Below are 21,531 nucleotides of genomic sequence, written 5' to 3'. Positions count from 1 at the left end.
ATTCAAACCTTTTTTTTCTTCCTTTCAAGCTTCCATATACTCTTTTCTCACACAAGAAATAAACACAAATAAACTCTTTTTTTATTTTACAATTTTATTATAAATATCCCTCTGAGATAAATCATAAATCATGAATGGGTAACGATATGGAAATTTAATATAATGATTTTTTTCCTCCATGTGTCTGTTGTCTCCATGTGCTGATGAGTCATCACCCTGCAATCTTGAAGGGCGGTTGACGTCATAGCTGTCAACGTGGCAGTATGGATCCTTTATAAGATACCAGCTTTTGATTGTCTGTATGATTTCTTTTTTCCCTGAAGAAGGAGACGGTCTTTGTCTCTGAAACGCGTAGGAATGCTGTAAATAAAAGAGAAATTTTCACATCATTTCCACTTCAGTGGTTTTTAAGCGCGGCATACAGTTAGGTCCAGAAATATTTGGACAGTGACACAATTTTCGCGAGTTGGGCTTTGCATGCCACCACATTGGATTTGAAATGAAACCTCTACAACAGAATTCAAGTGCAGATTGTAACGTTTAATTTGAAGGTTTGAACAAAATTATCTTATAGAAATTGTAGGAATTGTACACATTTCTTTACAAACACTCCACATTTTAGGAGGTCAAAAGTAATTGGACAAATAAACCAAACCCAAACAAAATATTTTTATTTTCAATATTTTGTTGCGAATCCTTTGGAGGCAATCACTGCCTTAAGTCTGGAACCCATGGACATCACCAAACGCTGGGTTTCCTCCTTCTTAATGCTTTGCCAGGCCTTTACAGCTAAAGCCTTCAGGTCTTGCTTGTTTGTGGGTCTTTCCGTCTTAAGTCTGGATTTGAGCAAGTGAAATGCATGCTCAATTAGGTTAAGATCTGGTGATTGACTTGGCCATTGCAGAATGTTCCACTTTTTTGCACTCATGAACTCCTGGGTAGCTTTGGCTGTATGTTTGGGGTCATTGTCCATCTGTACTATGAAGCGCCGTCCGATCAACTTTGCGGCATTTGGCTGAATCTGGGCTGAAAGTATATCCCGGTACACTTCAGAATTCATCCGGCTACTCTTGTCTGCTGTTATGTCATCAATAAACACAAGTGACCCAGTGCCATTGAATGCCATGCATGCCCATGCCATCACGTTGCCTCCACCATGTTTTACAGAGGATGTGGTGTGCCTTGGATCATGTGCCGTTCCCTTTCTTCTCCAAACTTTTTTCTTCCCATCATTCTGGTACAGGTTGATCTTTGTCTCATCTGTCCATAGAATACTTTTCCAGAACTGAGCTGGCTTCATGAGGTGTTTTTCAGCAAATTTAACTCTGGCCTGTCTATTTTTGGAATTGATGAATGGTTTGCATCTAGATGTGAACCCTTTGTATTTACTTTCATGGAGTCTTCTCTTTACTGTTGACTTAGAGACAGATACACCTACTTCACTGAGAGCGTTCTGGACTTCAGTTGATGTTGTGAACGGGTTCTTCTTCACCAAAGAAAGTATGCGGCGATCATCCACCACTGTTGTCATCCGTGGACGCCCAGGCCTTTTTGAGTTCCCAAGCTCACCAGTCAATTCCTTTTTTCTCAGAATGTACCCGACTGTTGATTTTGCTACTCCAAGCATGTCTGCTATCTCTCTGATGGATTTTTTCTTCTTTTTCAGCCTCAGGATGTTCTGCTTCACCTCAATTGAGAGTTCCTTAGACCGCATGCTGTCTGGTCACAGCAACAGCTTCCAAATGCAAAACCACACACCTGTAATCAACCCCAGACCTTTTAACTACTTCATTGATTACAGGTTAACGAGGGAGACGCCTTCAGAGTTAATTGCAGCCCTTAGAGTCCCTTGTCCAATTACTTTTGGTCCCTTGAAAAAGAGGAGGCTATACATTACAGAGCTATGATTCCTAAACCCTTTCTCCGATTTGGATGTGAAAACTCTCATATTGCAGCTGGGAGTGTGCACTTTCAGCCCATAATATATATATAATTGTATTTCTGAACATGTTTTTGTAAACAGCTAAAATAACAAAACTTGTGTCACTGTCCAAATATTTCTGGACCTAACTGTATACCCGTGGTTCCCTCTCTATATATGATTAACATTCTATATTGTTATACGGGGCCGCTGCTTGAATCACACGGACACTCACATGCTTTTGAAGGAGTTGTGACTGGCACAACCCTATCAGGTGAGTGTTACTGTTCCTTTCCTATCACCACTTGTTATATCGGGTAAGACCCTATTGCGCCCTTTGTCTCCCCACTTTTTAGTTTCAACCAACTGTATTAACACTGACAAGTCTTAAAAAACGCACCTAAAAAAACGCATGAAAAACGCATGCATTTTTGATGCGTTTTTCTCAAAAAGCATTGTTTACAATTCTCCCCTCTGCCAGAGGGTGCGTTTTTTTCCGCGCTGAAAAAAAAGCAACGTGTGCACATAGCCTAAATGCTTCAAAATAAGCACATGAAATAGAACAACCCATGGGCAGGCAGAGATCACATAATATTCTCCATCCCGCATGCACCTCAACAAATGATGGCTATCTGGATTGATCGGAAGCAAGCGAAAAGCCGCTTCCACATCTGATTTTGCCATCAACACCCCCTGTCCTGCCGCTCGCACTAATTCCAACGCCCTAGCAAATGAAACATAAGAAACTGCGGACAGATCCGGTGAGATCCCATCATTAACCGACAGCCCGGCCGGGTAAGATAACTGATGTAAGAACCTGAATTTCTGCGGCTCTTCCTTGGGCACAACCCCCACTAGCAAAATCCTGAGGTTAGGGAATGGAGGGTCCTTAAACGGACCCGCCATCTGACATATCTCCACCTCCTTAGTTAGCTTGTCCCTCCCAACTTCTGGGTGTTCCGTTACAAACCTCAAATTACCTGGGCGAAAAAACGGGGCCCTAGAAACAAACAGGATCCTAAAACCGTCAACCAAAACCGTGCCGCAATAACCCTGCCGCCTGCACATCCGGAAACCTATTTAAATAAGGAAGCATCACCTCTACTTTCACTGGCATCCACCCTCTTTCCAGCCCCTTCCCCTGACTTCCCCTTTTCTTTTTTAAACAACTGGCCAACGGGTGGGCACCTCAGTAACCGGAACACTCGCGCTTGAACCGACACGAGGCCCCAAACTTGCAGTGCCCCTCATTAAACTGCCAACATGCCCCCTTTCTTTTGCCAGCTGGCGACCCGTTGCTCATACCCGGGATCCCGGCACCCCCACGAAAAGGCTGAACTGGAGCCGTCATCAACTGCATTACAAGGATACAGTATATCCTTGTGGTCCCATCTAAGTGCAGGATGCAGAGTCTTCCGTTGCCAGAACTGCTCATCATATCTTAACCACCCCAAACCTCCGTACACTCGATATGCCTCCCAACTGGAATCCATATAGCGTAAAAGGACAGAGCAATGCTCTGGCTCCTTCTCCCCGATGATACTAGCTAGTATGGCAAACGTTTGCAGCCAATTAGTAAAGGTTCTTGGTATGAACCTATATCTCCTCTTCTCCTCATCCTCTTTTTCCTTCTTTGAATTGCTTGGTTTAGCTTTAATCGAAATTAAACTTCTCCAAGGGGAGCAGGGAAAATATTTCCCCATACTCCCCCTTCCAAATTGTTACCCTCACCTCCTTCTTCAAATGGACCCCCAGTGGACACTCGAAGCCCACATACACTTCGCTCCTCGCCCTGTCATTTAAACTAACTACCTCATCCTCTTTCTCCTTGTTTGCATCCTTCTCCTTCGCCGTCTCAACCCCAGCCGCAACCTCGGCCACTTGTGCTGCTTCCGCCGCAACCGCAACTCCAGCTCCCTGCACCCCTTCCTCCTGTACCGCTGCAACCGATTGACCAGTCCCAGTGGGGCCCACTCATGCAACCGCCGGAAACACGGACCCGCTTGCCGAGGTGCAGGATCAGGCACCGCCGGACCGGGAGTGCACACTGCAGCCCACTGCTCACTCAGTGCCTCGACTCCCAGCACTCCAGAGGCTCCCCGGACCATCTCCATCAGGGCCTCCAAGTCAGAAATCCTGCAGCTCTTCCGATGATGATGATGACCACCAGCACTTCCAGCAGCAAGTGGCCACGCTGATCTTCCTGGAGCAAGAGGAGGTAACCACTCCCTCACCCCACAAATATACCCCCCCTGATCAGCCAGCCTCCAACCCTATCCCCCCAATCACAACTGCCCCCCTTTCCACCAATCCCATAACCCCAAAGAATGCACACTTCTGCATTCCAAACAGTAACCCCTTCAGACCCTAGCCCCCTCCAGATTGTCATGGGCTTATTCACCCTTATAGAGCTCACTTGCCCTTCTGAAGTGATGTACTATAATTTAAAACTAATCTGTCAGCAGGATTTTAATTCCCAAACTATCTGTTTGCAGAGTCTCTGACACTTTTGGAGGCAAGAAATGTCTCTGTCTCTCTGGATCTTTCTCAGAAATGTTTTTTGTCTGAAATATATTTTGAAACTATTTTCATCATCAGTTTTCTTAGTTTGGTGTGCAGATGACAATTGTCTCATGTGTATTATTACCTTAAAATTGCGTAACTATGAAATGTTGTTTTGGTTATCATCACATTCATAAATGATATTCTGGGTTACTTTTAACAGATATCAGTCACATTAAGGAAAAATGCAAAATTGGAACAAAGTTGGAGTATCCCAGTGGATATGTTTTGAAGGACGTGTGGCACCCAAAGGGATGCAATATGCTGGCATACAAAACATTGGACACAATGAATACATGCTTCAAGAACAAGTTCATTTACATTTTTGGAGACTCAACATTAAGACTGTGGCTACTTTATTTTCAGAAATATGTCAAGAGTAAGTATTGAATTTAATATCAAAGTGTTATTCTATGTCAGTGTTTGTCATATAAATCCTATAGGATTTTCCAGCTCCCTAAACTGATATTTATATGCAATTTATTACCTATTTGAGCAACATGGCAGATTTTCCAGATTAAAAATATATAATTTAAAGGCGATCTGTCAGTAAAAAGAACCCCCCAAAGCCGTCTATGTGGGCATGTAGATAATAGAAAGCTGATTTAAATGATTACTTGATATCTGCAATCCAATGTCTTATTACAGAGAAATCTACATTTCCTAATATGTAAATGAGCTGTTAAGGTCTATGGGCCGGACACAGATCTTCTTGAAAATCTGTCTCCAGAGTAGTGATAAGCGAGCACTAAAGTGTTCCAGTGCTCCCCCTCGAAACGACCGGGTCCAAAGCTCAGACCTGCTCAATTTGTGTAACAAGTATAATGAAAGTCTAGGGGGAATTCAAACATTTTTCTGACAGAACCAGCTAGAGGGCTGGGGAGGCTGGGGAAATGCATGGGGTTGACGCCTTGACACATTTCTGACTCCTAGGTTGCTGTAGGGAAGCAAAAAAAATAAATAACAAAAAAAACAACATGGGCCCCCCTCCCCCTTTTTTGCTAACTAGCAAAAGTAAAGCAGATCAGTCTGCTTTACCTTGGCTGTTATCAAAAATAGAGAGGACGCTGTTTTTTTTTAAATATTTTTCTATAAATAAATAATTTAAATAAATGGCATGGAGACCCCCCTATTTTTGAGAACCACGGTAAAGCAGACAGCTGGGGACTGGTATTATCAGACTGGGAAAGCTCATGTTTATTTAGCACTTCTCAGCCTAAAAATATTAGCCTGCAACTGCTCCAGAATTGGCATATCACATTAGATGCACCAATTCTAGTGCTTAGCCCCGGCTCTCCCTGATCGCCCTGCTGCGGTGGCAATCAGGCTAAAAGGTTAATGGGGTTGATGTTAGTTGTGTGGTTTCAGCTAGCTTCAAGCCTAAAGGTTAATAATGGAGAAGCATTTATCAGAAATCCCCTTTACTAACTCAGTAAGTGTAAAGTTAAAGAAAACACACAGATACACACAGGAAACAAATAGTTTATTAGAATAAAGACTCCTCCACACTTTCCCTCGTTCACCAATTTATTGCATAAATATTCTCACAAAACTCCAATGTAATCAGTAATCAACGGTCATAACGCCAGCGACAGTGAATAGCAGTAAAGTACAGCTATTCACAGGTGCCTGGTGACAACAATACTCATCAGAGATGCCGGATCTCACTGACCGCAGTCCACAGCTGGCTGGTTTACCTTGGCTAGTTATTAGAGATGAACGAACCTTTTAAAGTTCAGTTTGCGGAACCTTACCGAACAAACGCTACGTTCGTCGAACCATTTGATTCTATGGGCGGTCAAACCTAAGACAGAGAAAACACCTTTAGGAGAGGTCAAAAAGCTTCCAAAACAGCAAAATTATGTTTTATAGTGCAGCACCACTGTTTTTGGCATAGCCATTAGCTTCCTAGACTATCAACATAAGAAATATAGAGGTGGATGAGAGACAAGTGTAGGGCTACTGCTGCCATACCCTTGCCAGTACAGACAAGACACAACTTGGAGACCCATATTGGAATCTTGAGATTAAAAACCTTTGAGGCAGACAGTAGGACAGTGGCATCAATTGCCCACCCCCATTTCCCCATAGTGTGTTTGCACAGCAGGGAAGTATGGTCCATGCAACACACAGGATGTGGCCTGACATTTATATTTTTAAAAATAAAGAGCTGCATGAGTGACAGGCATAGGCCTCTTGCTCTCAGAACCCTGGCAACACAGAAAAAAAACAATTTGGGAACCTATCTTGGAGTCTTGATATTTAAAAACTTGCAGGCAGAAAGCAGGACACTGGCATCAATTGTCCCCCCCATTTCCCCATGATGTGTTTGCATAACAGGGAAGTATGGTTCATGCAACACACAGGATGTGGTCTGGCTTTTCAATTTTAAAAAGTGAGCACACAGCTTTCGTGCCTTCTGCAGCAGCGCATTCAGGCCGGAAGTTGTTCTCATTTCTCTTGGGATAGAGCTTTCCCACACATAGACCTCCAACACCCCTACTCACTCTTCCACCACAACCTCATCATGATTTACCACTCATGGTCGATGTACCCTTCCCTTTTCAAACAGATGGTTTGCAAGTACCAATAACTCGAAATGTGGTTCACTGTGTAAGTTGGAGCAGACATGGAAAAGTGCCAAGATCTAATTGGCTAGTTCACTAGCAAATTTACAGCAATCAGTACTAACAATACAGAGAAATTTGGTTGACTGCATAATTTTGAGCAGGCAATGAAAACTGCCAAGACCTTTTTACCTAGTTTACTAGCAAATTTACAGCAGGCAGTATTAACTAACAATTCCTAGAAATGTGATTGACTGCATAATTTTGAGCAGGCAATGAAAACTGCCAAGACCTTTTTACCTAATTCACTAGCAAAGTGACAGCAAGCAGTAATAACTAGTGTTGAGCCACCCCCTAGTGTTCGAGTTCGGTTCGTCGAACGGCGGCTTAGTTCAGCGAACGTTCTATGAACGTTCGACAAACACCTTCGAGCCCATTGAAAACAATGGCAGGCAACCACAAACACATACAAACACATTATACATGTACACATACAGTTAATAAACATTGCCATTATACTTACAGGTCCCCGCGACGCGTCCTGCACTCTGTCCTAAGGCTCAGCATACTCCATCCAGGACTCTATGCAGGAGTTTTTTGCCCCCAAAAAAAATTACGTGAGCTTCACCTTGCTTTTGTATTCTAACCAGGTACAGCAGGCAACTACGGGCTGCCCCCACCCCCAGCTGCCTATTTGTACCCGGCTGGGAACCAAAAATATAGGGAAGCCCTTTTTTTTTAATTATTTCATGAATTTCATGAAATAATTAAAAAAAAAAATGACGTTGGCTTCGCCTAATTTTTGTGTCCAGCCAGGTAAAGCTAGGCAGCTGGGGATTGGAATCCGCAGCGCAGGGTACCCAAGCTTTCTGGGCACACCTACTGCAAATTGCAGTCTGCAGCCGCCCCAGAAAATGGCGCTTTCATAGAAGCGCCATCTTCTGGCGCTGTATCCAACTCTTCCAGCTGCCCTGGTGACAGGTGGCTTGCTGGGTAATAATGGGGTTAGGGCTAGCTGTATATTATCAACTGGCCCTAAGCCTGAAATTCATGGTGTCACACCAATATTAGACATGGCCACCATGAATTTCTAGTACAGATAAAAAAAAACACAACGCACAGAAAAATATTTTTATTAGAAATAAAACACAACACAATTAGTGACTCCATCTTTATTGAAATAAAGAACCCCCCTCCGCAGTAATCCTGGGTCAAGGGTCCTACGCCATCCAATCCGTATCCAATATCATCTGATCGGTTTGCTGGAAGGCAAAGCGATCAGATGATGTGTCAGGTTCAAGGGCCTGAATCACATGACACAGCAGCTGATTGTATAAATGGCTTTTAGACAATCAGCTGATACATCAGTGCAAAAAAACCCAAAAACTACACACTTCTGTGCAGACTCCTGTCCGACAGCAGCAGCTGATAGTTTAGCCAGCCGGGCGGTAAAAAGCCGGCCTCACTGCTTGACTTATAGTGTTAGCTGATTCCGTCAGGTGACTGCATCAGCTGATCATCGCCAGGTCTGAGAGAAAGAAAAGAGAGATAAGAGAGAAAAAGGGAGAGAAGAGAGAGAGAAGAGAGAAAAAGAGTGAAAAAGAGAGAAAAAGAGAGAAAAAGAGAGCGAAAGAGAGAGAAAGAGAGAGAAAAAGAGAGAAAAAGAGAGATAAAGAGAAAGAGAGAGAGAGAGAAAGAGAGAGAGAAAGAGAGAGCGAAAGAAAGAGAGAAAAAGAGAGAGCGAAAGAAAGAGAGAGAAAAAGAGAGAGCGAGAGACAGCGAGAGAAGCGAGAGAGAGAAGAGAGGGAGAGAGGAGAGAGAGAAGAGAGAGAGAAGAGAGAGGAGAGAGGAGAGAGAGGAGAGAGCAATGCAGCCTCATTCCGCGAACTGCTCCGATTTTAGAGGTGTGTCCTGTGCCTCACAGCTGATGTCTGGCTCTTTACTGGGACGGCCGGAACTCAAACTCATTTAGTAAGTCTTCATAGGCAGCAGCTCTACCCATTGAGCCACTGCCTTTAATGAAAAGCATAGGAAGATTTGGTAATCTCGACCTCTGTATTGTAGAGAGAGAGAGAGATCACACGCAGGCACTATCTGAGTGAAGTCTCCGGTGACAGCGCAGCTCACGTCAGTTGCTGCGTGGATCTGACACAGAGCGCTCGTGTTCTACGGCGCTCCCCGTCAGCTTCATGTAGCAGAGCTGAAAGCGTCGTGTGGATTACTTCGGACCTGGATTGTTTTTTGGGGATTAATAAAGAGGTAAATGAGGGGTTTTTTTTGTCTTTTATTTCAAATAAAGGATTTTTCGTTGTGTGTGTTTATTTACTTTCACTTACAGGTTAATCATGGAAGGTATCTCGGGGAGACGCCTGCCTTGATTAACCCCTTATTACCCTGATTGCCACTGCACCAGGGAAATTCGGGATGAGCCGGGTAGAGTCCCGGGACTGTTGCATCTAATGGATGTGGCAATTCCGGGCGGCTGCTGGCTGATATTGTTAGGGTGGTGGGCTCCCCATAACATGGCGCTCCCCATCCTTACAATACCAGCCTCCAGCCATGTGGCTTTATCTTGGCTAGTATCAAAATTCGGGGGGGGAACCACAGGTTTTTGTTTGTTTTTTAATTATTTATTAATTTATTTTACTGCACGATATAGACCTGCCCGCCGGCGGCTGTGATTGGTTGCAGTGAGACAGCTGTCACTCAGCGTGGGGGTGTGACTGCAACCAATCATGGGAGCTGGTGGGCGGGGAAAGCAGGGAATACCAGATTGAATAATGAGCGGCAGCCATTTTCAAAAGAGGAAAAGCCGCCGGAGCTTTGTGACAGCCGTACAGCGCCACGCCCGTGATCGGTGAGTAGGAAAGAGAGGGATTGTGTTGGGGACGCAAAACGCATGCAAATACACAATGTGTGCACATAGCCTTACTGTGAAAAGCCACACTTTTGGTGATCGAACCGTTATCGAACGGTAACTCGAACTGCCGGACTTGAAGCAAATCGTTCGAGTTCGTCGAACGACTCGAACACCGCCCAAAATCACTCGAATTTGAAATTAGCGGTTTGAAACGAACATCGCTCACTTGACATTCAAAAAACCATTCAGGCAGACAGCAAGACAGCTGCATCAATTTCTTCCTCCCCCCCATTTTCTCATAGTGTATTTGCATGGCAGGGAATTATGCTCCATGCAACACACATAATGTGGGCTGGCATTTTCATTTAAAAAAATCAAGAGATGAATGAATTACAGGTGCAGGCCTCTCGCTCATGTCTGGCACTATAGACAAAATACAATTTTGAGACCCTACTTGGAGTCTCCACATTTCCAAAAAAAAAGGTCAGGCAACAGGAAAAGTGGCAACAATTGGCACAGACTATAATAGTCCAACAGAGCAACATGAATTCTTGGGACTGGCCCTGTAACAAGACCTGAACAAACATCTCTACCTTCACCAGAGACAGCAAGATGACAGAAAGGCATAGGCCTCTTGCTCAAAGAATCCTGGCAATACAGACAGAAAAGATTTTGATGACCCTTCTAGAAGTCTTGAGATTAAAAACCTTCCAGACGGACAGAAGGACAGTGGAATCAATTTGCCCCATTCCCCCACATTTCCCGATAGTGTGTTTGCACACCAGGGAAGTATGGTCCATGCAGCAAACAGGATGTGCTCTGGCATTTTAATTTTGAAAATCAAGAGAGGCATAAGTGACAGGCAAAGGCCTCTTGCTCCCAGAACCCTGGCAAGACAGACAAAAAAGAATTTAGAGACCTATCTAGGAGTCTTGAGATTAAAAAACTTTCAGGCGGACAGCAGGACAGTGGCCTCAATTGCCCCCCTCCCCCCATTTCTTCATAGTGTGTTTGCACAACAGGGCGGTATGGTCCATGCAACACACATGATGTGGCCTTGGTGTCTCACATGAGTCAAAAACACCAGTCATGATAACTTCTGTGGCAGCTGACGGGCTCTCACTCACCTTGACTGTAACGGGTAGACAAGTTAAGGTTATGCAGTCGGAGACCTGTGTGAAAATTGTTTTGACTGTGACAGAGGAGGAGGAAGAAGCAGCAAACGCGGTTTATTTGGTGACTAATGGTTGGGTAGGCCCGGGTAGTATGCACTTTAGCTCAGTAAGATTCTCAAAGTAAGTTAAGTTGCTAGCGCATATGCCAGTTCATGCATGTAGTAGTCAAATTATTTTAATTTTTGCCTCTACTGAGTCATTGTTTACAATGTTGGCAGATAACAAGGGTTGGGTTATCCTTTGCGGTCTCAAAAAAAGGCCCAGATTACGCAATCCTTCATGCAAACTGCAGACCAGCAACAGATGTTGTGGCTGAAGATGCAGTGCTTCTCATGGTTGCATCACTACATATTTGTATGGGAATTGCCAATGTAATCTCCTCGGCTTCCTCCTCCCCCTTCTCCTCCTCATCTGCTGAGCTACACAGCTGTGTGTCTCTGGGTTTACACCAAGTGGGATCTACAACTTCATCTTCAGGCTCTATGTTGTTCCAATCCTCCTTGGCCTGACCTGACACCACATAACATCAGGTGTTATGATTAGAGTTGAGCGCGGTTCGTGGTTCGCCAGTTCGCGGTTCGAGTGATTTTGGGGGGTGTTCTAGATAGAACTAGAACTCGAGCTTTTTGCTAAACGTTCGGCAGCTCGAGTTATGTTCGAGAACGGTTCTATCAGCAAAAAGCCTAGCTAATTACTAGCTAGCTTTTCACTCTAATAGTGTGAGTCACTCTGTGATTCACACTATTATCAAATTTCAGCGTATAGTGTGCGGAAGGGGCGCGTTTAGATCAGTGCTTCTGGGATAATGGAGATCGCCATTTTTTTTTTCTAAGCATGCGTGTAGTGGGGCGGGCCAGCATGTCAGCCAATCCCAGACACACACACGGCTAAGTGGACTTTTTGCCAGACAAGCAAGGGTATGTGTCATAGGCTGTCCATGTCACATGTCCTTGCATTATAAATACGGACATTTTCCCTCAGGACGCCATTATCTGCCTTCTGCGTCTGGGTGTCAGTCACCGCTCACGCAGCTCCTGTCGCCGGTCCTGCTGTGTACGCTATACACAAAGCGCTCTACAGATTAGGGACAGAAGTTTATTTCAGCCCTTTTCAGGGCTAATTTCATCAGGCTCAGAGCCATAGGTGACAGTCAGGTCTGTGGAAACGCTGTATACAGCTTCAGATAACAGCGTCTGTGTACCTAAGCTCAGGGAATTCCCTGCTGCATTTCACCATTAGGAGGGATAGAAAGTGAGGCTTCCTTTCCTTTCCACTGACCCACTACCTGGCCACTGTACCCTCCTGCACATTTTTGCAAAGCCATTTTAATTGAAAAGAGTTCTGCCAGTTAGTGGCATCCAGAGATTTTCTGCTGTACTCCATTATTGTGCCACTGGTGCCTAGCAAGTCCCACCATCTCTGCATTCTCCCCTCCTGCAAATTTTTGCAAAGCCATTTTAATTGAAAAGAGTGCTGCCAGTTAGTGCCATCCAAAGAGTGTCTGCTGTACTCCATTATTGTGCCACTGGTGCCAAGCAAGTCCCACCACCTGTGCATTCTACCCTCATGCACATTTTGCTACGCTAATTTTATAGCAAACTCAGGAAATTCCTTGCTGCATTTGATCATTAGGAGGGATAGAAAGTGAGGCTTCCTTTAGGGTGCTTTCACACATCCGGATTTTTGCTCTGCGGCACAATACGGCGTTCTGCAGAAAAACCGCCACCGGCTTTTGTAACGCCGGTGGCGGGTTTTTTTTGCATAGACTTACATTAGTGCCGTATTGTGCCGCAGGGGCTTGCGTTCGGTCCGGTTTTGGCCGCATGCGGCAGATTTAGCCGATGCGGCGGCCGGATCGAACGTCCCCTGCAACGTTTTTTGCTCCGGCAAAAAACACCGCATCGCGCCGCATCCGGCCGCTGCGGCGCATTTTTCAATGCATACCTATGGAGGCCGGATGCGGCGCGATGCGGAAAAAACCGCATCCGGTCGCCGCATGCGTTTTTTTCCACTGCGCATGCTCAGTAGCATGCCGCAACCGGAAAAAAACGGACGGGCCGCATGTAAAAACTTATGCAAAGGATGCGGTGTTTTCGCCGCATCCGTTGCATAGTTTTCACAGCCGGATTGAGCCGCAGGGCTCAAACCGGATGTGTGAAAGTAGCCTTACTGTCCTGGTACCCACAGAACACGGCCACTGTACCCACCTGCCCACTTTTGCCATGCTATTTAATTTGCCCAAAGAGCTGACTCTTTTTCTGTCATCCTAAAATTGTCTGGAATACTAAGTTAGTGTTCCTCTGCTGCCAAGCAAGGTACAACACATGTGCATTCTTCACTCTTTTCCATTTGTGGTACGCAATTTTAATTTACAAAAGTGCTGACACATTTAGGGGCATACAACAATTGCCTGGAATACTACCTTAGTGTTCCTTTGCTGCCAAGCAAGGTGCAACACATGGGCATTCTACACTCCTTTCCATTTCTGGAACGCAATTATTAACTGTAGGTAGTCCAGCCAATCTGTGACGAAGGTACAGGCGTGGATATAATGTTGCCTTCATCCAATGGTGGTTCTCTCGATGTCTGACAGCTCAACAATACCATCTGTTTCCACTTCCAAAACAAGTGACGACCTGCCAATCACACTCCCGCTTACGGGTAAAGGGGTGGAAGTTCAGTGTGAAAAAGCATGTGCGACTGCTGTCCCCACAGTCACAGCGGATGACGAGCACGCAGATGCACTTGATGGGGCAGGCCGTGGTTGCACAGGCACGCTAGGCCGCATTGTAGCACAGTGAAATTCCCATTGCGACTTATGCTTCATTTTAAGTTGTGTACAGGGTGGGCTCCCCAGTATGCAGCAAAACCACGCAACAGGAAAAGGACTCTAGGCAGTTGGGTTGATAAATGATTGTTTAAATTTCCCAAAAAAATAAGAACCATGCATAAAATTGAAATAATATAACAATCTATTCTGTTGCCTACTACCTGCTAATCCCTCCGCATAGCAGCAGTAATAGTGTGTGTGTGTGTGTGTGTGTGTGTGTGTGAACACAACTTAAGGTCCAGTCACACTAAGCAACTTACCAGCGATCCCAACAACGATAGGGATCGCTGGTAAGTTGCTAGGAGGTTGCTGGTGAGCTGTCACACTGCGACGCTCCAGCGATCCCACCAGCAACCTGACCTGGCAGGGATCGCTGGAGCGTGGCTACAGGAGTTGCTGGTGAGCTCACCAGCAACCAGTGACCAGCCCCCAGTCTCCTAGTTACAGCACACATCAGGTTAATTAACCCGATGTGTGCTGCAGCTAAATGTGCACAGAGCAGGGAGCAGCGCACACTGAGCGCTGGCTCCTTGCTCTCCTAGTTACAGCACACATCGGGTTAATTGCCTGATGTGTGCTGCAGCTAAATGTGCACAGAGCAGGGAGCAGCGCACACTGCTTAGTGCTGGCTCCTTGCTCTCCTAGTTACAGCACACATCGGGTTAATTACCTGATGTGTGCTGCAGCTACATGTGCACAGAGCAGGAGCCGGCAGCACAGGCAGTGAGAGCGGAGGAGGCTGGTATCAAAGGTAAATATCGGGTAACCAAGGACAGGGCTTCTTGGTTACCCGATGTTTACATTAGTTACCAGCCTCAGCAGAAGCCGGCTCCCTGCTCACTGCACATTAGTTGTTGCTGTCTCGCTGTCACACACAGCGATCTGTGCTTCACAGCAGGACAGCAACAACTAAAAAATGGCCCAGGACATTCAGCAACAACCAACGACCTCACAGCAGGGGCCAGGTTGTTGCTGGATGTCACACACAGCAACATCGCTAGCAACGTCACAAAAGTTGTTCGTTACCAGCGATGTTGCTAGCGATGTTGCTTAGTGTGACGGGGCCTTTACCAGTGGTGCATCACAATAGCTTCCAAGTTATCTACTTAAACATAGACAAAACCCATTACCCCCCCTGAATACCCTTGTAGCTGAAGCCTCACAGATAAGGCAGATGATAACAGTGTGAATGCAAACCACACAGCTCTGAAACACAGTAATGGAAATCTTGAAAAGCAACAGTCAATGCAAACATGTGTCGCTGTCCCTCTATGATTTAAACTGTACGTGACAATTTTACAGTGCAGAGGCAGCAAGTCTTATTGTCTATATAGTCGGCCTACCCAAAACAAAGTGTTGCGGGCACGCATTACTGTCTGGGCACAGCCTACCGTACCCGGGTACTGTGATGTCCAGTTGCCAGAAATACAGACTTTACGCTCCTCTCACGGTAAACAGTATAGAAGCAGCGGAAGAATGTCTGTTTGTGGCACAGGATGCTGCTCACTGGCGTTACAGTACTCCTCACCAAAGTACAACACGACTCCCCTCACAATTGAACAAAGTGTTTCCGCGATGGCTCCTTGCTGTAACACACACCTTTAGCTTTTCCTTCTGTTTATAGACAGCATCTCCAAGTCCACACCCGAAGACCAATTTGCTTTTGCTATGGTGACCAAACAGACAAAGGCAGATCCAAGAAAACAGCAGCCCCTTGTGTGTAGTCTGCAACAATGCATGCAATGAACGGCAAATAAGCATGTTGCATTGACAGTGGCTAAAGCTGAGCAATACACCTTCACGCTATCAATCCATATCCATGTGACACTTCATGGAGGAAGTAGTCAAAGGTGTGAGTTTTTGCCTTCTACTTAGAGATTGTTGACAAATCTTACAGATTCCATGACTTGGGTGATCCTTTGCGATGTCCAAAACGTCCCAGGCTAGGCAAGGCTTTGAGCCCATGTGACCTGCAGAACCACCACGACTTCTGTTCAGAGGCAGAGTTGTGGCCGAGGATTCAGTTGTTGACGTGCTTCCAGTACTTTGTCTCAGGCCAGGAAGACGCAACGTAACCTCGTCGTCAGTAGCATCCTCCTCCACCTCCTCTGCTGACCTCATCGACTGGCTGACTTTGGTTTGACAGTAAGTGGGGTCTCCAACCTCATCAATCACCCTGTGTGTTTTCATTCCCCTCGTCCTGAGTCCTCCGAGACAACCTCTTCCTGCCCTGACCGAAAAGGAAAGTTGTCGTTCCAATCAGGTATCTGTGTCTCCTCATCATGTTCCCCATTGTCTCCACCAGGAGGATTTACTGTTTGGAAATGAGGGTGTAGATTAGGCTCAGCACCTTCTTCATCGGGGCCTGGATCTGACTCACAAAGCTTCTGGCCATCTGTGCAGATCATTTCCCCTGTCTCCTGGAACTCACTACCTCAACACGTCAGATTATCTGCTACACCCGCAAGCTTCAAACGGAATCTGAAAACTCATCTGTTCAGAAATTACTATAACCTTCAATGACACCACCACCGTGCGTACCTGACGCCCAACCTACACCACACCTACTGTCTCCTCCCAAAAATCCTTTAGAATGTAATCCCACAAGGGCAGGGCCCTCTTCCCTCTGTACCAGTCTGTCTATTTTTACTTGTATATGTATTCTGTATGTAACCCCCTTATAATGTGACGGGGGGTTACTCGATTGCGCGACACGTTCCACAAATTGAACGTGCCGCACATACGATGTGGGCGGTTATGATCGTATACGATATCGTATGCTTAATCATAACGTGTAAAGCAGGCTTTAGTCTTCATTTTGGGCTACAGCGCATGCTCCCACACTTAGTGCGAAAAGCCACTTTGCACAGATACTTGCACTCCGTGCCGGTTCTAAGTCCTGTGTTGTGCCTAGACAGCATGCTGAAGCTGATAGTCTTTTTTTGGAGACTGTATATCATGCTATTGAGCATGCTCAGGCAGTTACTGCATCAGAGGCTAGGTCCGGTAATGAAGTCTTTGGCCCTGTCCCTGATGTGGGGGGCCCCTTATAGACCACAGGTCATCAGGTGTCCTGACGATGTGGCCAGGCCACTCCCAACTGGCTTGCAGAGGCCCGCCACTATGACTTGTCACCTCATTATTCTTGGTCAGACGATGACTGGTGAGGTGTTTGGGTCGTGGCTGCCATAAGGTCATCATTGAAGTGGCGGTTCCGAATAGGACACTAGTTATGCCACTCATGACGTGTCACTCTGCTTTTGTCTCCAGGAGGTGCATTGTGGTCCACCCTGGTTTGGGGCGGACCCAGGTTATAAAAGGGGCTGGAGCCAACAAGGAGGTGCGCAGTCTTCTATTATGCTCCGAAAGAGCACACCTCCATGTGTTGAACCCATTCCGGCTTTAGGCCAGAGGTAGGCAGGGATAGGGCGTCGATGCAGGCCGCCACCACAGTTGATAACGCAGAACGGTTAAGACCAGCTCCTGTCCTACCAATCCTGCTAGTGCAGCCCAGTGGCATTAACAGGCCTGCTGCTGCTGATGCGCCTGCTGTCCACCGGTGTGGTGCCTACGCACACGGACAGCGTACCCAATGGCCCCTGTGTTGTTAACAGGGAGTTCCTGTGCTGGGTGGGCGTGTGGACCCTGTGATACTAACAGGGCTCCCAGTCGCCAGATCCGAGTGTCGTCTAACTCGGTTCAGGCTACTATTAGTTTCAGAGTCACCCAGCTCTGTATCCTCCACCTAACCTTTCAGTGTCAACCTCTCCTTTTCCATTTGGGAGCACGGTGGACACCGACTGGCGGTGGGGACATATACCTTTCTCTTTCTATTCTTAATTTTTTTATATAGTGGTAACATAGTATATACCACCTTATCCAAATCTGCCATTCCCACCATAACAGATGTTGTTTCTTCAGCAAATGTTACTGTTGCTTAACCACCAAACTTTTTTCCCCTTTGCAACACACCTGTTCCCCTTTCCACCAGCATCTGTCCTTTTTCAACTCATTTTGTATAAGACCAAAAGTGCAACTCTGCAGGGACACCGTACTCAACGCCATCTCAGCACAGCAGCCAGCCCTCGGTCCCTCAGATGTGGACAAGTAAAAGACAATGTCCTCCTATCCATGACAAAGCGTTGAAATTCACTCTGTGCAGCACAGGTGTTTAGTGGAAAGGCAAATCTAAGATTGCGTACCACCTTCTGCTGATACTCTTGCATATGTGTGTCCCTTTCTATGGCAGGAATTATTTCGCCAAATTTTGTCTTGTACCAGGGATCTAACAGTGTAGGTAGTGCAGCAAGAAGGTGCTCATGTGTCTTGTGCATCCAGGAGGACCAAGTCCTTGGTGTGTTGGTGGCGGAGAGGTGAGAATTGTGCCTCCTTCCTCTGCCCTCTCCCCCCAACCTCGCACAACCAAAATGTGAGCAAGCTCTCACTGATCTGCTGAGTCTTCCATGCCCATCGCCAGTTTGTCCTCCATTTCTTCATGGGCTCCTGCACCTTCCTCAACAGTTTTGCTGATACTATGCGCCCTTGTTAACCCCTCTCCCCAACCATGACTGCCGCCTAGGCGCAGCTGACCGTCTGGACCTTGTAGATCTTGTTATCCCTTCCGCATATGACTCCTTCTGTACTTCCTCCCCTTCCTCTTGTACCAATGTACCACCCTGAGAGGGGCCCGGCCGCTTCCTCCGCTTGCTTGGGCCGAGCCGCTCGAGGTCCGGGCTCGGGTTGTCGGTGGCACGAGCGCCTCCGGACCGGGGGCCACGTCGCTCTTGTTAAACGGAGTGAGGCGATGGGGAGTGGTGGTTGTATAACGGGTCGTGATGCCACCCACAGGTCGTGGTGACGGGAGACGCACCACCGCTGCGGCTGAAGTAGTGGCGGGCTCGTCCGGGATCGGTGTTGCGACCACAGCCGAGATGTTAGCCCCTCCGTGGGTAGGGGGCTGTTGTCGGGGTGCAGGGCGCCGTGCCGCGGTGTAGCGTGTCATGCCCGGATGGCACTGGTGTACTCATGATTAATTCACACTGAGTCACTGGTAAACCAAAGTTCGGGTTGGGTCGGTTCCCGCGGCCGGCTGCTGATGTCCCCCTGCGGGATTGATGGTGGCCCCTTTTCCCGTGCACCTCTAGATGTTGTGTTTCGGCTCCCCTGCCTGAGCAGTGGTAGCCCGCTCCCTGGCGTTGAGCTGCCGGAGGAGCCCTCTGTTGCTCGCAGGCGCTGGCCCACGGGTGTTTGGCCCTTGGCGGTGGCGCTCACCTGGTCTCGGCGGGCTTTTGCCTTCTTTCGGGACTTTAGTTGTGGATGAACCCATGAGGTCCATCCTGCAATCTGTCAATTTGCCTATTCTCAGTGGCTTCTAAGCTAGGACAGGGCCTGAGTACCCTCCTGTTGGTGCTCCGGTACACGGTTGACTCCCCGGTTCCGGACCGGCGGGCTCCAACCCAGCCCGGTCCGTACGATTCCGCCGGTTGCTGTACCGGTACTCCTGCAGACGGCCACCACCGCCTGCCTGACTCACGTTTTCCAAGGGGCCCAGGCTCCAACTCGGGTCCCTGACAGCTCTACAACTCCTGTCACTGTCACACTCTAAACTGTTCTGTTTTTACTTCCTGCCTCAGGGCTGTAGTCTCCTCGGTGGGCGTGTCTTGCTGCCTGACTCCGCCCACCTGGTGTGCTCTACTAGCCCTGAGGGAGGCATCAGGTCTCCCTTTCGGGTGACATGTGTGTTACCTCACAGGGGGTGGGGGTGTGTGTGTATGTGGCTGATGTTATTACCTGAGACCCCTGGGGTCCAGGGCGTCACACCAACATCTGACTCCAAATAATGCTTACAGTGTGCTCCATCATCTAAATGACCAGAATTGTCACGCTGAGAATGGCATCGCCAGTGCTAAACATCTTCGTCGACATTTGTAAACTGTTAGAAGGGTGCATAGGTCCTTGATCTGACACCACTCCAGCAGCGTGATCTGCACCACCTCTGGATCAAGTTAGCCCAGGGTATACGTCATAACGTATTTCAGCAGGGCTCGGTGGTGCTGCCACAGATGCTGCAACATGTGCAGATTCAAATTCCTGCGTGTCGGCACATCGCATTTCAGGCGTTTAACCACCAGACCTAAAGACTTCTGGAGCGATGAAAGTTGTTGAACTGCTGGGTGCGAACGATGGAAGTGAGCACATAGCGAGCATGCCCGCTGCACAAGGCCATGTAGGCCGGGATGGTGTTTTAAAAATTGCTGGAGAATCAGATTCAACACGTGAGCCATAAAAGGCATGTGTGTCACATTGCCCTGACGAAGGCCCGCAGCCAGGATTGCACCATTGCCGCACACGGCTGTTAAGTCACCACCAGAGTCCGCTCCATCAATTTGTACTCCAGTCGCCAGGTGACAACGTGTTCCTTTCGTGCATAGTGCTGATGATGGGAGAGGAGTCAATGCCAGCGGCGCAGGTGGAAACAGGTTATGCTCACCCACTGGGCTGCGTTACCTTGACAGATGCAGAACCATAGGCTGAATGTAGGTGGTGGGTATCTCACAGATGAAGTACCATCATTCAGCTACAACCAATGGGAATACACCACACCCTTTTTTAGGCCCATCCTGTCTTCAGACCACTGCCAGACATAGCTATGAACCTCTGGTTACTGTTAATCCCAGTTCAGTTTTATGATTCTGTGTGCTTGTTACCTGACTACTTTTCCTGCTTGCTGTTTATGTACCTCGTTGGCCGATTTGCATTTCACCTCTGCTTTTTTTCTGATTAAGTCCTGGCCGTCCCTTCTGTTCCTCTTCCTCAATTAATGTTTTGACCCTGCATGACTACTATTCATTGGAACTGCAGCCTTCCACAGGTATTGATCAACTTGGGCCCTGTGTAATTCCAAATCCCTGTATAGGGGTTAAAAGGTTTCAGGGTTCTGGGGTTCCCGCTTGGTGAGTGGCTTCCCTCTAGCCTATCCTTTACAGCCCATCTGAGTGTGTGGATCAAGAAAGGCATTACACCGTACTCTGCAGAAGGCCATGTAGGCCTGGATAGTGCTTTAAAAATTGCTGGACAACCAGGTTCAACACGTGAGCCACACAAGGCACGTGTGTCACATTGTCACAGCGAAGGGCCGCACCCATGTTTGCATCATTGTCGCACCCGGCCTTCCCTGGCTGCTGGTTGAGTGGAGACAACCATTGATGAAACTCGGTCTCACTTTCCAGAGCTTACTGTCCACAACTCCTCAGCGGTGTGACTCACATTTCCCATACATTTCAAAGTAAACATTTGACCACCTGATAGCATTGAGCTCTGCTGCCAGCATAGTAAGGAGGTGTGTGGTATTCCTTGTGCGTAGTTACAAGGAAGGGTGGCCTGACCACACAGGGTTTGGGCCGAGGTGGAGGACCCAGACGAGGTTGAGGAGGCAGAAGCAGTGTATTAACTTCTACATACAGAGGAAGGATGGGACGGCAAGACTTGTACAGCAGACCCTTATCCATCTCTCCCCATAGTAACCCATTGCCCAGTCAGCAATATGTAACGCCCCTGTCCATGCTTACTGGGCCAAGTATCTGTGGTGAAATGCACCCTGTCACACACAGTTTCTC

The 21,531-nt window shown here is 47.3% G+C and overlaps 1 protein-coding gene across 2 annotated transcripts in view; it reads left to right on the top strand.

Moving 5' to 3' along the window:
* Nucleotides 1-21,531, top strand: part of LOC142256081 (NXPE family member 1-like) — a 533,261-nt gene that overhangs the window by 415,699 nt on the left and 96,031 nt on the right. For both annotated transcript variants that reach the window (XM_075327595.1, XM_075327594.1), the window contains exon 5: nt 4,647-4,862. In XM_075327595.1, the coding sequence (XP_075183710.1) occupies nt 4,647-4,862 (216 nt within the window). The remainder of the gene's footprint in view (nt 1-4,646; nt 4,863-21,531) is intronic.

The sequence above is a fragment of the Anomaloglossus baeobatrachus genome, chromosome 11, assembly GCF_048569485.1.
Source record: "Anomaloglossus baeobatrachus isolate aAnoBae1 chromosome 11, aAnoBae1.hap1, whole genome shotgun sequence".
Taxonomy (NCBI): Eukaryota; Metazoa; Chordata; class Amphibia; order Anura; family Aromobatidae; genus Anomaloglossus; species Anomaloglossus baeobatrachus.
This window is presented reverse-complemented; position numbering and strand designations above follow the sequence as displayed.